Source organism: Manis pentadactyla, chromosome 9, assembly GCF_030020395.1.
Source record: "Manis pentadactyla isolate mManPen7 chromosome 9, mManPen7.hap1, whole genome shotgun sequence".
Taxonomy (NCBI): Eukaryota; Metazoa; Chordata; class Mammalia; order Pholidota; family Manidae; genus Manis; species Manis pentadactyla.
Genome location: NC_080027.1, coordinates 17,124,717 through 17,142,006, shown reverse-complemented (window position 1 = coordinate 17,142,006; position 17,290 = coordinate 17,124,717). Strand labels below are relative to the sequence as shown.

Genomic DNA, 17,290 nt, shown 5'->3' with positions numbered 1-17,290 from the left:
ATGGAGCAGGGAAATTACAGTCGGGTGAAAGAATTTGTTTTTCAAGGACTGACCCAGTCCCAAGAGTTGAGCTTCATCTTATTTCTTTTGTTATTTTTTGTGTACATGACAACCCTTCTGGGAAATGCTGCCACCACGGTCACTGTGACCTGGGAGTCTCACCTTCACACCCCCATGTACTTCCTGCTCCAAAATCTCTCGGTCCTGGACATCTGCTTCTCCTCCGTCACTGCTCCAAAGGTCCTGGTGGACCTGCTCTCAAGGAGAAAGACCATCTCCTTCAACGGCTGCATCACACAGATGTTCTTCTTCCACCTCCTCGGTGGGGCAGACATTTTCTCTCTCTCTGTGATGGCCTTTGACCGCTACGTGGCCATCTCCAAGCCCCTGCACTACGTGACCATCATGAGTCGGGGGCGGTGCTCTGCCCTCATCGTGGCCTCCTGGGCGGGGGGCTTTGTCCACTCCATCGTGCAGGTTTCCCTGCTGCTGGCCCTCCCCTTCTGTGGACCTAACGTTATGGATGGCTTCTACTGCGATGTCCCCCAGGTCCTCAAACTCGCCTGCACCAACACCTCTGCACTGGAGCTCCTGATGATTTCCAACAATGGTTTGGTCACTACCCTGTGGTTTTTCCTTCTTCTTGTGTCCTACACAGTCATTCTGACGATGCTGAGGTCCCAGGCAGGGGAGGGCAGGAGGAAAGCCATCTCCACCTGCACCGCCCACATCACTGTGGTGACCCTGCATTTTGTGCCCTGCATCTACGTCTACGCCCGGCCCTTCACTGCCCTCCCCACAGACAAGGCCATCTCTGTCATCTTCACTGTCATCTCCCCTCTGCTGAACCCCCTGATCTACACCCTGAGGAACCAGGAGATGAAGTCGGCCATGAGGAGACTGAAGGGAAGACTCAGACCCTCCAAAAAGGAATAGATGCTTTGAAGTCCAGATTGAAAAGTCAGAACTGAAAATATTTTTTCATAACACAATAGAAGACCCCAATCAACAGACCATCTTGAAGCCAGTTTTCCCTTTGTCCTACCGCAGACTTCTCTAATAAGGACGCCCAGAAACAGTGACCTGTAAGGCTTCCTCTTGGTGAGGGTGTCAGCAACTTAAGTGTCTCAGATCCATAAATTGTCAGCTCTTAAAGGGACTCTAAAGCTTCCTCATCCCAAACCTCATTTTACAGGTGAAGAAATGAAGTCTGAGAGAAAAGTACCTCTCAGTTTCTGAGCTGTGGCTGTGCCATGTACAGCCCAAGCTATAAATTGTAAAATGAGCTCCAGGAATCAGAAGTCAAGGCTATAAAACCCAGCCACCCCTCCCTGTGCAGAAATCATTTTCCACCACAAATTCCACTCTTCTAAGGAAGCCTCTGGGTTTCCCTTGCAAAAGCTGAGATAAGTTTCATGTTTTATCAAAGGTTTCCCAGCTAATTAATGGCAGAGGTAAGGCTGGATCTGAGATACCTGACCCTCAGCTAAGTCTGTGATTTATGACTCCTGCTCCCTGAGACAGGATTTGATAGCATCTGAAACAGGCTCATCCATAAACATTTCTTCTCTCGAAAAGTCCTTGGTTGTCTTCATCTGACCGAGGAATACACGTTGTAAAGCTTCAGGTCCCTTTAAGAATTTCAGCACCATCTGCCAGTCATTCACTGCCGGCCAGCCCTCCAGGGAGAAAGGAATCTTATGCTGTCTGCATTGCTAGAATGCGCCTAACTCACAAGTCCACAGGAAGCAAAGGTTTAAGAATAAATTGACTTTCTACTATCCAAACCTTCTCTTTAAGAGGATAGAAAACAGTACTAAATTCCAGTTGGTCTCCTGGCAATCTATTAATTTTCAAGCAGCTGGATGAAATCAGCAGCCAACTAAAATTTGGACCTGATACTCTGATTAGCCTGTTCTAGCCCAGTCTTATCTCCCATGCAGTCTCTGATGGATGTGTGGCTGGACGGCTGTAAAGCAAGCAGAGCCACTGGCATGGTGTGACACGGGAGGGAAATACAAGCAAGGGAAATGTGAGCCAAAATACAGCCCAACCCAGCAAGCCCACCACTGCCTACCCTCTCTTGGCACTGGCCTGAAATTGGTCTTTGCTCTTGGGATACATCACAAATTAGACACAGTTTGTGGGGACAAGCTGGATGTAATGCCACCACTTTAGAAGTTAGATAAACCTCTGGAAGGCTTTAGCCTACTGGTCGGGGGTGTGAAGCGTGTCTAAATCCATCCCCAGGGGTTTCTCTCTAGAGACTGCTTTCAGGGGGCCTACTGGAGGATCAAAGGCAGCAGGTGTCGTTCTGGAATGGAGGAGCTGTAACAGGAAAGCTGCCGTGCGTGGATGTGAAGGGGTGAGTCCGAGCCCAGCCCAGACTGTCAAAGGCAGCCAGAGAGACGCAGGCACAGGAGGATGGACCTCAGAGCAAGGCAAGGCAGACACAGCCGACAAAACTCACCCTGCTTACCGCTGGCCCTGGACACGTGGGTGCATCACTAAAACTGGAAAATCTTTTTAAAGATCTATGTGTGCTTCTTTGGGGGGTGCTTGTAACTTCTGGCCTAGAATCAACATCATTCACCACACTTCTGGCTTCAGCCTTGAATTTTGTATCTAATTACCCATGAAAACAACACCATCAAGAACAATTCAAACTTTCCTTTGAACAAAACAGTACAGAATCACATGCTGCCATAACCATGATGGCCCTTTATCCATTAACATCAGCAGGTATTTTCTTCCTTGTAAAATCATTTTTTTTTTACAAAAAAACATGCTTTTCTTAAAAATTAAGCTTTCCTTCCTTATGGCTTTTTTTTTAGCCTTTATGCCTTTACTTTCTAGAAGCAGGTGATGAATTGAGGATTCACAAGAGACTATTTAGTTCCAGAAAAAATATATGCACACATGCACATGTATATAAATGTGTGTTCTGTGTATGTATGTGTGTATACTTATATAAAGACAGCTTAATGAGAAAAATATGTAGCATATAATTTTAAAACACACACACACACACACACACACACATATATATATATATACATACTTCTTACTTTGAGACTATCCCAGGATACATATTTAAAAAGAACGACACAGGCCCAACATGGAGTCACTTCTGCTGGGCCAAGTCACCCAGCCAGGGCCTTATATGTAACCTAACCTAATATAGTTTCAACCCTTCCCAGAAATGTAGTTAGTCAGGAATTTTCTGGTCAGCATCAATAAGATAATGTCACATGCGTCCTCTCCATCCCCAGAGGAAGATGGGACCCTATCCTTGCCTCCTCTCCCACACGTAGATGGCACCGGAATGTGTATAGCATGATCCTTCAGGACACTAACCAGATGCATCCATGCCATGCTGATTGATGCGCTGATAAACGTAACCTCTTTCCTACAGCATCCCCTGCTGTAGAAAAAATTTTAAGATGTCTCCAAACAAAGGGGCTTTGGGGCAGTTTATCAGAGCAACTGATGGGCTGTTCTCAGGCTATGGTCCTCAAGAGGTCTATGAATAAACTCTATCATTCTTAAATAACAGTTGCATTGATTTCAGCTGACACACACAGACGCACACTCACACACTGACTTTTGAGAAACGATTCATATGATATTCTTAAAAGACTACAGTACTTTGGAGACAAGTATATACATTAAAACCCATTTCCCATGAAAAGGCGTTTCTTCTCCTTCAAGATGATGAGAACATCTTGTTTGACAACAATCATTTAACATATGGATCCAAATACAGGATATTTAGTTTTTGCTAAACTGCTCAACATTTCCCACAACAGGAAGCTGTATTTCTAAAGCACCTCCTTTTAAATTAGGAATCTTACCTATTGAGCAAACTATTTTGCGATATTCCCTTACCACTAGAGAGAGCCATTCCTTTTCCAAGATTCTTCTTTTGGCAGACCTCTAAGAACTTGAGATTTTTATTTGAAGAAAGGAAGCTTCAAAACCCGTATCTCATTGATTTTTTTCTCTCCCAAATATTATTTCAGATCTTTTTCTTAGGAGTGGAAACGTCCTGACAATGAGCTCTTACACAGATCAAGAGAAGCAGCTCTGTGGATGCTTCTCTGGGGTTCTTCTGGTGTATTCCTCTCAGGCTCCACAGGTCAGAGTTGGAAACCTCTGCTAGATCTCTCTACACCAGCCCACTGGTTTCCAAGCTTCAGTGGGCATGAGAATCACCCGGCAACTTCACTAAAATGCAGAGTTCTGAGCACGGTCTCCCAGAGGTTCAGCAGGTCTTTCATGGATACGAGGAATCTACATTTTTAACAGCATTTGCAGGTAAGTCTGATTTAAGTATGTGGTCTGTGTGCCACCACACTTTGAGACACGCTGCTCCAAGTCAGTACGTTTTAACTACAGACCTTAGAAGTCGAAGGACAGTGATGCCACAGTAGGTCTGAACATGCATTTTTTAAATGAACTCAATAGTCTAAGGTACAGTGCAAAAATCACAGAATTCTTTAAATAATAAAAAAATATTTCCTAAAACCTTTGTTTCAATATGTATGTGGGTATAATGGTCTTGATGTAAATAAAAGTATTTATTAGCATGGACTTCAGTGAACAAAGTTTGAAAGCCTCTGGGCAAGAACATACTCTGTTTGGACTCTGTGAAGCCCTGAAGCCAGGAGGCCCAGTTACCAAACCCTCAGACCCACTAAAATGGAACCGTACGCCTGGAGCTCTGTTTTGACCCCTTTACTACATCTGTCCAATATCAACACTCAGGGGACATGTATGAGGAGCCACATCCTGGACCCTGAAGGTCAGTGGGCCTCTCTGAATAGGCCAGGAGATTCCAGCAAGCTAGGTCCAAGAAATTAAAAGAACATGCACTTTTGCTAAAGAAATGAAAATTTGCACCAAACCATTTTAAAGCAGTTATTTGTTTTAACATACTTTTAATATAAAACTTGTCAAAAGGCAGGCCATCCTGGAAGACCAAAAGTTCAGAGGCAGGTTGGTGAGGCAGAGCACGTCATTAAACTGGTACTTGTGAAAGATACTGGACATAATGCTGAGAACGCTTGGCTTTTCCTTTCACCAGAAAATTTCTCCTCTTCCCAGCTCCACTCATCTCTCTATACTTTCCCGCTCTTTCCCGCCCTATACTCTCTACCCTGCCTCATGCCGCCTGCTCACCTCTGATTCTTGAGTTTGAAGAGGGCAGCAGAGCCCTCTCTGAACTCCGCCCTCTCTGAAGTCAGATCAGGCAGCCGTTTTAAGTTGCCTTACAATTCCGACTTATGTCTATCTTTCATTCTCATTTCCAAGGCTATGTTGGAGAATGAGGTGAAGTTTCTGATGCTTGAACACATTTCTTCCTCTTATGCCCTGTGAAGCTGTGATTTTTCTTTTTAAAAATTTCAAAGGAAGTCATTTTTCTGCATCTTTAAACACGGTGGGATTGAGCCCTCTTCTCTCGAGGTGTGAGATTTCTGTGACTTAGCTAGATATGTGGCCCGGTTTATCTTGGGCAACTATCCCCCAAGAAATGGAAAGAGCCTATAAAAAAGTTACCCACAAAGTTATGTTCTTGTAAAACTGTTACTGATCTCAGTCTGAAATCCAGTTTCCACCTCATTCCATCGTTTCTTCAACAAGTACTCACTTATTTGTGTATTTGCTTATTTATTTATTGTGTTTATTTTTGAGAGCCTGCAATGTGCTATAAACCCGACTGCTTTTGTTTAGGTATAATTTATATACAAAATTCACCATTACAATTTGCATAGTTCTATGAGGTTTGACTAATATACAATGTCATGGAACTATCATCATCAAGATACAGAGTATTTCCATCTCCTCTAAACGCTCCCTCATGCCATTGTGCAGTAAACACTCTTCATCATCGGGCAGAACGCCTCAGCTGTGTGAGATCGTGGGGCCGCATGTCAAATGCTGCTTTTTGCCTCTGGAGTCCACATGCTGAATTTCTATAGTCTACACCGCATGGCCCAAAGCTATGCCCTTGTGAGAAGGGACTGAACCCAGCCCGTGGCACACAAAACTGGAGGAAGGGGGTTCCATGAGCCCAAGGAGTAGTGGAGGGGAAGCTTAGGTTAGCAGAGCTCCTGGGAAGTTCTCAGGAAAGGACATTAAGGAACTTGAGACCAGAGATGTCCTGCCAATGGGTTTCAGCCCTGGGCAAGTTCACTAGGGATTCAGTGAGACCAAAGAATGACAGTGGAGCATTCTTGGGGATTGACAGTGGCAGGTCAATCACTAGAATCTTGTCCACTCAGAGCGAGTCTGTGTGCAGCAGGCCAGTCTCTGCCTCTGGGCCTCTCTACCCACACAGCCATCTCAGTCTCTATCCTCAGCGCTGCCACCTCTCCAGTCCCTGCTCTTCTGCAGCCGTGCAGCTGTGCGGCCATCCTACTGGGCCACCCAGAACACTGGGTGGAGCTCTTGATATAGAGTCAATAATAACGCATTGCCCACACCTGTGTAGTGAGCAAGCCGATCAGGGCCAGGTGAGAATCCTGGCCACAGGAACGTTCACTTTATCCACAAGAGACCGTGTAACAGGCAGGACCAGGTCCATGTTTGGAATCTGTGATTTTACCAAGTCAGCTGACTGACGCATTGCAATCCTCCAGAGAGCTCTACAAACTCTCTTTACAGAGGTCTATCGCCCTATCTCACAGCTTAGCCAGTGTTTTAGTCCGTTAAGGCTACTCTAACAAAAAATACCACAGACTGGGTGGCTTATGAACAACAGAAATTTATTTCTCAGAATTTTGGAGACTGTGAAGTCCAAGATTAAGGCACTGGCAGATTCAGTGTCTGCTGAGGGCCCGCTTCCTGACTCCCAAGCCACTATCTTCTTGCTCTCCTCATGTCTTGCCAATGGGTTTCAGCCCTGGGCAAGTTCATTATGGATTCAATGGGACCGAGGAAATGACAGCAAAATGTCCTTGGGGTGAAAGGGTTACACCCAACTTTATTCCCATGGTGGCAGGTCAATCACTAGAATCCCATCCACTCAAAATGAGTCTGCAGGCAGCAAGCCGGTCTCTGCCTCTGGGCCTCTCTACCCACACAGCCATCTTAGTCTCTGTCCTCCGTGCTGCCACCACTCCAGCCTCTGCTCTGCTCTCCTGCAGCCTTGCAGCCATGCCACCATGTCGCCCAGAGCACTGGGCAGAGCTCTTTATATAGAGTCAGTAACGGTGTATTGACCACAAGTGTGTAGTGAGCTAGCCGACCAGGGCAGGTGAGACTCTTGGCCCCAGGAACCTTCACTTTATCCACACCTCATATAACAGAAGGGGCGAGGGGGCTCTCTGGGGTCTCTTTAATCAGGCGCTAATCCCACGGATGAGGGTTTCACCCTCATGACTGAATCACCTTCCAAACACCATCCCACTGGGGGTTAGTTTCACCGTATGAGTGGCGGATGGTGCGGGGGAGGCACGAACATTCAGACCACAGCACCCAGGTATAGGAACGTCAGAGGGCCAAAGATTTAAAGGTTAGAAAAAATTTAACTGACTAATAATCAGGAGAAAATATAGCATCACTCTTGGAATGTTATCTCAGAATTGGGAAGCATTTTCTAAGCATGGAATTTTTAAAGCTATCCCTCCAAAGTTAATAAATAAATAAAAGAATGATGCATTTGACTACATTAAAAGCTGTCAATGTCTACGTAGCACAAAATATCAAAAATAAAATTAATGCTAAATGGCAAGACCAGGAAATAATTCGCAAAACATATCCTAAATCTCAATTTATAAAGGACACCTAAAAATCAGTAAGAAAACCTTAACAGAATGAAAGAAAATTGGACAAAAGAAGAGAGCAGAGAGTTGGAAGGGGTGGGAGGGAAGGAGGAAAGAGAACTTTCTAAGCATATGAAAAGATATCCAACCTTACTCACAATAAAAGACATACAAACTAAAACATTTCCCCCTTTCAAAGCAGGCAAAGACCCAACATCCCATTAATACTTTCCATCTGGGAGAGACCGAAGAGAAGCAAGCGCTCTCAGGCTGGTGGGGGTGTAATTTGGCTCAAACTCCTTGGAGGTGAAAGTTAGCAACATTTATAGAAATATATATACATGCCCAGCAACAACTTTTCTAAGACAAAAAGGCAATTCGCTGCTAACCTGGGTTGGGACGTTGTTCTATGCCTGACCAGTGGTGTGACCTCAGCCTCTCTATGCTTCCTTTTCCTTAATCTACAAAATGGGTTAGAGAATAACAGTCATCATGAGTATTAAGTGAGTCAACTGAGACTCCTGCTAGCCACACAGGAAATGCCTATTCAGGATTTTGCTATTATTATGCTACATATTGATACACCCCAAAACCAATGAACAAGGAGAGCAGTACCTATGGTATTGTGAACCTTAAAAATAAAACAGCCAGTTATTTTAGCAGCAAAATGGGTTTATTTGGGAATAGCTGAGAATTGCAACTCCAAACGTGCAAGCTACACCAAAACCATAGGCAAGTCCAACTAACAAACGAGAGGAATGTTATTTTATGGAGAAGAGAACCTTTGAGAGGGATTGTTTTGAACAAAAGGCCTTTGGAGAAAATCAAAAGTTCAAGGGTGATGAGGGTTTCTCATAAGCAGAGTGGCAGGGGTAGTCGATTTCTTCTAGAAAAGGCCATGTAGGTCTCTTCCCTGTTGGGACCTGTAAATCAGGATTCTTTCCTGAATTCTTCTGTTGGGTCTGTAATTGACAAATCCTCCTGTAATTGACATGAGCCATACTGCTTCTAGCCTCTGCCTCTACTTTAGCAAGGTTCCTCTTTATTGATTTTCACAGCATGTTTCCTTTTGTACACAAATCCTACGAGGCTCAAAGGAAATGCTCATGTATCCCAGTGAATGCAAAGACTATCTCTGGAGGGTGTCCAGCAGTTGAAAGATGGGAGGTGTCAGAGATAAACAAGGCTGGATCCTACATAAAGTTATAGTAAGCCCAGATTTTAATGAATATGACAGTATTACCACAGGGAAAAGAATCCAGCATGAACTGCACTCAACTTCAATTTGTACACAGAGTGGGTATTTTAAAGGGAGAATGTGGGACTACGTGGGAATTGGGTGGGGACTATGAGGGGTGCAGCGCTCAGTAGGGTCAGGAATGATAAACTATAAAAATTGGAAAAGGGGGGTTGGTCCCTGTGAGCCCCCATCTGGGTTTGCCGTCTTTCAGCTCCTACCTTCCCACGGGTAACAGGAGACAGGGGCCCTATGTTCAGGTGTTGGCTGGAACAAGATGCAAATTGTTTTGGCTGCCTTCGGTTTTGACAAGCTGGCACTTGGAGTGGTGCTGGGGTCACCTTAGGGATGTGGCCCTGAGCTGCTGGCAGCTATGTTAGTATTCCTATTTATTCAAGTCTTTATTGACCAAAGTTGACAGACCTGCTTTGGTCAGGGAGAAAATCTTTGTCAGAAGGAGACAGACATCACTGTGAAACATTAACGCTGTGTGAATTTTTTACCATGGGCATACAATTTTTCACAGAGTATTTTTTAATAGTATAAACTTGAGCAATTTATTGTATTCTTGCGAACCTCAGATTCAAAACCCTTTAGAAAAGAATAATAATATTAACTCTGTAAATATTAAAATAGAAAATAATGTGGTACAATGTATGACATGCCATCAGTAAATATTAACTATTACTCGTTTTATTCAACAAATATTTGGGCTATATGCTGACAAAGCAACAGTGCAAAAGAGGCAAAATCTCTACCCTCATCGAACTGTGTTCAAATCCTAGTTTACATTAATGAACTATATGACTTTGGGAAGGTTATTTTCCTAACCATTAATCTAAAGTACTTCTCCAGGTTTCTTCTATTATATCACCCTTTCACCCTGTGACTTTCTTCATACAAGTTATTACTGATATTTTCCTATAAACTTTGCAACAACAGGGTTATGGACAGTCTTATTACTGCATACCCAGCATATGGAATAGTGAGTGGTGCATGGTAATCACTCAATAAATAGTCCTTAAATAATCAATAAACTTGGTTTACCCATGCCTCAGTTTCTTAATCTTTAAAGTGACTATCCAAATAACGCACACCTAATAAGGATGTTGAGAATATTAAAGAGAAAGGACAAGTTAAGAAGCTTAAAAAGGTGTATCAGACAGTACAGTTACTTTATTAAATAATGGTTGCTGTTTTTTCTCCCCCATACAACTATTTTTTCCCTTGAATGTTCAGCCATGGGTCTGTCAAGTAATATTTCTGAGAGAAAATAAGTTGCTATCTCTTGAGGGGAAATACGAAATCAGCAATAAAACAGGTTAATAATTTACTACTAGGATCTTCGAGAATGACATCCATCATCATGCAAGTCTCACACACCAGCTTGTGCCCTGCACTCCAGTCCTTCACCTGTGAATTGTTATGCAGTGGCTATCTCTACTTGGTTCCCTGCCCTCACGCAATATGAGCTTATCTAAAATATAAATGATTTCAGTCCCACAGCTGTTTGAAATCACCCTCTCAGACATGTGCATTTCAAATCCTTCAGTGACCTTCACCCCCCCAACCTACCTTATCCCCTTTTCCACTCACAAGCCTTGTCAAATTTTACTGCTTGAAAATTTCTTTCTTCTCTTTCTATCAGGGACTAGGCTCTTGGGTATATATTTCTGGAATACTGCATTTACCTCCCAACTATCTCAAGTTTCCCTTACCCTCCTCTAATTCAGCTGGCAAGTCACCACCAGGTTATTTTCATAAGTCATTGTATTTCTCAGGTTCTCTCCCTAACAAAATCTGTTCAGAACTTCCTCCGTTGGGTTTTATTTTTTCCTTTGGCAATGACACATTTAAAAAATTTTTAATGTGAAAAAAAGACACCTAACATGAGATATACCCTGTTAACAAGTCTTTACGTGTCCACTAAATTATTGCTGATTGTAAGTACAATGTTGTACCGCAGATTTATAGAACTTATTCAGGTTCCTTGACTGCAGTTTTATGCACGTTCATTAGTAACTCCCCATTTACCCTCCTCCTTGCACCTGGCAACCGTCATTCCACTCTTTTGAGTCCATGAATTTGACTATTTCAGATACCTCATATAGGAAGAATCATGAAATATTTGCTGTTCCGTGACTGGCTTATTCCGCTCAGCATAACGTCCCCAAGCTCACTCATAGTGTGGAATGCCACAGAAATCTCCTCTTATTAAGACTGAATAGTACTCCCTTATATGTGCATACCACTTTTTCTTTATGCATTCAACCATCAATGGTCATTTAGCCTGTGAATAATGCTCTTCTCTTCACCTTTGTCAAATGACCTCTTTTTTTAGCCCACAAGACATCTATTGCTTCTACTCTTTCTCTTCTCTACAGAGCCACCCAGGGCAGTTTTCCCACATCTTAATGAATTTCCCCAGGAAGCTGTCAAAATGCCAAGTCCTGGTTTCTACTAACCTCATTCTGGTGTAGGTATCCCACAGTCCAGCAAATCTGGAGTGTCCAGGCTGGAAAACAGGGGAAGCTGAGTCTTCTTGATTTCTGGAAGAGACCTTTATTATGTTTTCTGGTTGTTTCTTGCCACCTCTGATTCTGAAACGATGCTCTAGGTAGCACACAATTTTTACCGTCATTTCAAACCATTTTGGGAAGCAGTTGCCTTCTACTCATAGTTTTGCTATCAGAAATTATTTCTAATTTAAAGTATGAGGTCAGTGGACGTGGAGGTAATCAACTAGGGAGTGAGGTGGCCTTCGGGATTCCCGTGACAGAATTCTGGTGACAGAATCTTTTAAAGATGACCCGAGCGGGGTTAAGGAGGTAGCAGGTGGTGAGGCCAGGACCCCGCCCTGGTACTGCAGGTCGAACAAGGGGGCAGCTGGGAGCGCGCAGGCGCAGCGGCGCAGGACAGAGCGGCTTCCCCTGCACGTCCCAGGAGGTGCCACAAGGGGGCACCCTGGGCGGCCGTTATGCGCGGCGCCCGGAGAAGCGGGGCCTGCGAAGTGAGGTGCAGCGCGCTCACTCCAGGGCAAAACCTCAGCGTTTTAATCTGTGTATCGAGTAAAATTCGAGATCTAGCTGCCAAAAGGAAATCTAAATAGATAGCCCTAAAAGGGAGCAAACATATGGTTCCACTGGGGCTTGAACCCAGGACCTTCTGCGTGTAAAGCAGACGTGCTAACCGCTACACTATGGAACCAAGTGCTGCGGTGTTTTCTCAGGTGACATGAACTCCATACGTGGCGTGAGCTCAAATTGTTGCCTGGCGATCGGTCACAGAAACTTTCAGAGAAGTCAGACTGTCACGTGCAACTCCCCATCCACGCTTCTTCGATTCTTGGCACCACGGGGCGCCGCCGTTTTCCCGAGAAAGAAACACGTCCTGGCTCACCGGCGGGCGTCCCGGGGACAAACCCAGCTCTCGTCTTGATGGAAGAAGCGTAATATACTCTGGGGACGTGGCTCTGTGGCGCAATGGACAGCGCATTGGACTTCTAGATAAATTGTAGGGTATTCAAAGGTTGTGGGTTCGAGTCCCACCAGAGTCGTTTTTATTCTGGTAAAAGGATGTCTAAGAAAAGCATTTCAAATCCCATCCGACGCTCGTGATTCCAGCTGCTTTCATCTTCTGAACCGCTTTCATGTGGCCCCAGAGTTTCTGGTGTGAAGAAGAAATTAGGATGCGATAAAAGCCAGTAAGACTTACCCCATATTGTTATTTTGCATCAGAAATAAAATTTTTCAGTTGGTCTGAAACTTCAGTAGATCAATATTGCTCAAATTTCCTAAAAGTAAGTACCGGCATGTCTCATGCCAGGCTAGCCAAGTGGTTAAGGCATTGGACTTACAGTCCAGTGGGTTTTACCTCTTCGTAGAGTTCAAACACTGCTTCTAGTAAAAACTGGACTGCTTTTCCAAGCCTGAATCATTATTCCCCAATACCTGTGGGTGTAATCTTAGGGGTCCCGATGGCTAACACTAGCCCACACAGCCCAAAGGCTCAAATGGCTGTAGCACGTTATTCTGAAAGAATATCGTTTTGCCAGATTCAGAGATGTTAACAGCTTCAGAAATGATGGTTAGGAAAGTATAAAGAAAATGTCCACGTGAATCTATAGTGTACTGTGGGATAGGGGATGGGAGGTACAGTGTGCAGTGACCCTCCACTCTTTGATAGTAGCCAACAGCTATTTAAGATCTGCCTTGTGCCAAGTACTGTTCTGAATGCTGAGGTTGTGGGAATGCAGATTTTTTTTTTTTTTTAAGTAAAACCAAACAAAAAATAAAAGCAACGAAAGACTTAGAGCCTTACCAACAATATTACTGCCCGGCTTCATTTACAGGACAGTAACAGAGGGAAGAGAAGGTTTATAGTCAAACAAATAAATAGAATTTCAGATGGAGATTAGTGCTATAAAGAAAATAGAACAGGGTGACACACAATAGAATGACAGAGAATTTTGTAAGGACAAAATTACCCCATTCGATTATGGGAATTATTCACCTTGATAGGAATGTTCTCTCGCTTCTCTACCAAACAAGAACTTCCAAGGACCAGTTCCACCCCTCCTCCTTCTCTACTAAAAGCCTTCTCTGAGGGGCCCTCCTTCAACTATTCATTCATTCCTTCAGTCATTGGACAACAGTTTTTGAGAGTTTGCTTTATTCAGGCCACTGACTCAGGCATTGGTGACACACAGGGAGTTTATGTCCTCACAGCAGAATCATTCCAGGAAGAAAAACAGACTCCTCTAACAGGTGTTAAAGGTACGTTGTGATGGGTACCACAGTAGGGACAGGCTCAGAGGCCTCAGTATTCCTAACCTGTCTGGGAAGGATGGAGCAGGCGTCTCTGGGGCAAGTCCTGATCCCTGTCTTTAAGGATCAGAGAGAACTTGCCAAGCCAGTGGAAATCAGACAGTGGGAAACACATGGCATTTCAAGATGGGAGGGGTGGGGATGGACCATAGGAAAAAGCACCATAGTGGGTCAAATGAGATACAAACAGCTCCACTTACCTGTCTATGCTTAGCAGGCCAGTTCCACACTGTTTTACACTTGATTATATACAGTTTTGGACTTTTGCTCTCAGTATTTTGTGCCTGTCAATCTAGTCTGTTTTTGAGAGATCAGGAAACAGATCTTCCTGCTCTCCTGCATTCAGAGCTGTACTGAGCAGCCATTGCAACCCCTGCACTGTTGTAAGAAGCTGAGTTCAAGCCAAAACTCACTAACTTCCCCCAGGATTGACTTGATGACACACACAGCTCCTGTCCAGGGGGCCTGGTTTTAGTTTTGCTGGTTCAATTTCGACTTGGATCAGGGACACTGATATGAGGGGCTGCCTGTGTGATCCCAGAAGAGTGGAATAATTTAATGAACATTTTTTTCTTCTTCATTTATTTTATTATGAAAAGAATACATGCTTATCTTTAAAAGTCCAATAATACAGATATACCTGTATTAGGTCATGGGTCAGAGAAGGATTTAGAGGAGGAGGAAATGGTGAGAGCCTCCACTCACACATTTCATTGCCATTTCCCATTTTTATTGGATTGTTTTCTGTCCTTAAACATCTCTTTTGTATATATGAACACCAAATATACAAGTATATATAACTAGAGAATACATATTTATATACATATCCTTTAATTTGTTCACAAATATTATCCCCTACCTATTGGTTAGTACCATGTGTTGTTTACATAACATAACATACATACATAATGTAACATGGCTGTCTTGCCATAATGGATTTTTTCCATTGAAATATAGTTGATATAAACATGATATTGGTTTCAGGTATACAACATAGTGATTCAACAATTATATATGTTACTAAATGATCACTACGTGTTGTTTGTCACCATACAAACATATTACAATATAATTGCTGTATTACCTAAACTGTACTTTCATCCCCATGACTAATTTATTTTATAATTGGGATTTTGCACCTCTTCATTCCTTTCACCTATTTCGCCCATTCCCTCCCCCATAACGGATTACTTTTTAAACTTTGTTCATAGGGCCCGATACATTTCTACCTAAGAGAATGTAAACCTCATGTTCCCCCACATAGTGGAGTGTTATCCAGACTCCAATAAGAGCTAAAATGGTTGTAAGGCTCCACCTGATAGGATTCCCTTTCTTTCAATGGCTCTTACCCAATGCCTCAATGAATGACATGGAATAAAGCAGCAGGATGAGTGAAAAAAATCACTGCACTTGACCCTGGAACAACAAGGGTTTGAACTGCCCAAGTCCACTTACTTATATGTACATTTTTTTTCAATAAATATATTAGAAAAATATTTTGGAGATTTGCAACAATTTCAAAAACATTTTCTTTCTCTAGCTTATTTTAAAAATACAACAGGTGGAATTGTATTAAATTTCTGGAAATGGGAGGCTCCATTTTTGAATCTCTTCCTTAATGAATTCTTGAACTGGGTGGACCAGAATCTGTAATTGTTTTACGAGGAGCTGCTCATAAAATCCAACCGAAGAACTGGCATTCAGCCCATAAAACTGTTGATAAGACCTTTATGATGACAAAATAGTTAACTAATGCATACCATGAATAGTTTTGTTTAGTAGCACCAATACAATCCATCAGAGAGTAATCAAAAGCGACTCAACCGTTTAGCGCCAAATTAAGTTTTTTTTTTTACCCTCCTCTGCTCACTCAGAGGCCCTCCCAGAGGTCCTACATCTGAAGAATTACTCTTGGGATGTTCCCGTCAGGGCGCTAGCGGTTAGGGATTTGCCTGGGTGAAGGGCAGGCAGTTTCTTTCTTCACGGTCTATCCGCGATGGGAGAAATGGAGAAATGAATACTCGATTCCTCCAAACGTCTACTTGATCTTGACTTTGCAGTTTCACCTCTCAAGGAATTAGGAGACAGACTCAAGATTTTAATCCCACTGGATAAAATTTAATCGTATTGGATTGGATTGGAAAAGAATGCGGCCAAGTGGCCTAATTTACGGATAGATCAGACAAAAAAAGCCTCCTTTCCGGGCCCGAATGGCTCAGTCGGTAGAGCATCAGACTTTGAATCTGAACACCTTAGGTTCAAGTCCCTGTTCGGGTGGGGGCTGTTTAAAAACTTGGGCTTGTGTTAATACCACTCACCGAGCAGATGGGAGCTTTCAAATGGGTTACACCCTTAAGGAGTTTCACAAACCAAGGGGTAAGGCAGACCAGACCGGCTGTGAGGGCTTTACAGAAAGTGCCTGGTAACTTCCAATTCCAGCCGCAGACCGATCTTTTCCAACCTTCATGTTATACTTTGCCTCCGGATTTATTTTGCTTAAAACTACCATGTATTGTTTTTATAATCAAAACATCAGTGAACACATAACCAAGAACAATGTACATCTTTGACAGGTCGCTGTCGTCAGAGTGCTGATAAGTCATGGCCCCGGCAGTAGTTGTGCAAGCGTTTGGCACTGAGCGATAGTTCGCAGTGAAATAGTTTATTGAAAGCGCGGTGAGAAAAACGGAGGCTCCAAGAAATATTTCAGATCAAGACACGCACCTATAAATCACATCTCCAGCTGGGAAGCACCCTTTCCCAGATTTTTATCCCCCTGGTGGGGCCCTGACTTGGGAGTCTTGCTGCGGCGTTGAAGACCGTCTTCACGTCTGCGGTCGATGAGAAAAATTTGCAAGCCCACGAGTCGTCTACACTGGGAACCAAAGCCAAGACTTTCTGCCTGTGGATCAGGCGTGACAGCCACCACGCCAGGTAATCTCAGAACAGGCGCTGCTGCCCAATGTCCGAAGTACATGGCGTAATTATGGGTGTGGGTACAGGCCACTCCATGACTTGTGACTTCTCTGAGAGCTGTAGACCCTTTGTATCCTCACAGTGCTGTAGTAAATACTGTCCTCTCATTGGTGTAAAGCAGGTGCACATACGAGTGTGTGGTGAAGACACCAGCAAACGGCGGGACGGGGAGGGAGGCGAGCCTCGAAGGAAAGGAATGGACTCCAGCCCTGCCGGAAAGCGCAGCAAAACTTCTGCCGAAACCCGGGATCGAACCAGGGACCTTTAGATCTTCAGTCTAACGCTCTCCCAACTGAGCTATTTCGGCGAGGACGAACGCCAGCTTTGCCCTGTTAAGGAAATTTAAAACAAAAGAAAAACTCTCATCTTTTAAATTCTTTTTTTTTTTTTTTTAATATAATTATTTTTTATTGAAGGGTAGTTGACGCACAGTATTACATTACATTAGTTTCAAGTGTACAACACAGTGGTAGAACATTTATATA

At 43.5% G+C, this 17,290-nt stretch overlaps 1 protein-coding gene and 4 non-coding genes across 5 annotated transcripts; 3 read left to right on the top strand and 2 right to left on the bottom strand.

The window, feature by feature from the left end:
- LOC118909677 (olfactory receptor 4D9-like) lies at positions 1 to 936 on the top strand. The gene has a single exon (XM_036880398.2). It carries the CDS (start codon positions 1 to 3, stop codon positions 934 to 936), a length of 936 nt encoding a protein of 311 aa, XP_036736293.2.
- An 11,201-nt stretch (positions 937 to 12,137) lies between these two features.
- TRNAV-UAC (transfer RNA valine (anticodon UAC)) lies at positions 12,138 to 12,210 on the bottom strand. The gene has a single exon. It is a non-coding gene; the product is annotated as a tRNA-Val (tRNA).
- A 261-nt stretch (positions 12,211 to 12,471) lies between these two features.
- TRNAR-UCU (transfer RNA arginine (anticodon UCU)) lies at positions 12,472 to 12,559 on the top strand. The gene is given in 2 exon segments: positions 12,472 to 12,508; positions 12,524 to 12,559. It is a non-coding gene; the product is annotated as a tRNA-Arg (tRNA).
- A 3,474-nt stretch (positions 12,560 to 16,033) lies between these two features.
- On the top strand, positions 16,034 to 16,106 carry TRNAK-UUU (transfer RNA lysine (anticodon UUU)). The gene has a single exon. It is a non-coding gene; the product is annotated as a tRNA-Gln (tRNA).
- A 933-nt stretch (positions 16,107 to 17,039) lies between these two features.
- TRNAF-GAA (transfer RNA phenylalanine (anticodon GAA)) lies at positions 17,040 to 17,112 on the bottom strand. The gene has a single exon. It is a non-coding gene; the product is annotated as a tRNA-Phe (tRNA).
- Between the last annotated feature and the right edge of the window lie 178 nt (positions 17,113 to 17,290).

Bases quoted from the DNA above. Each gene is read 5' to 3' on its own strand.
- LOC118909677 (XM_036880398.2), top strand. From the start codon at position 1: ATGGAGCAGGGAAATTACAGTCGGGTGAAAGAATTTGTTTTTCAAGGA.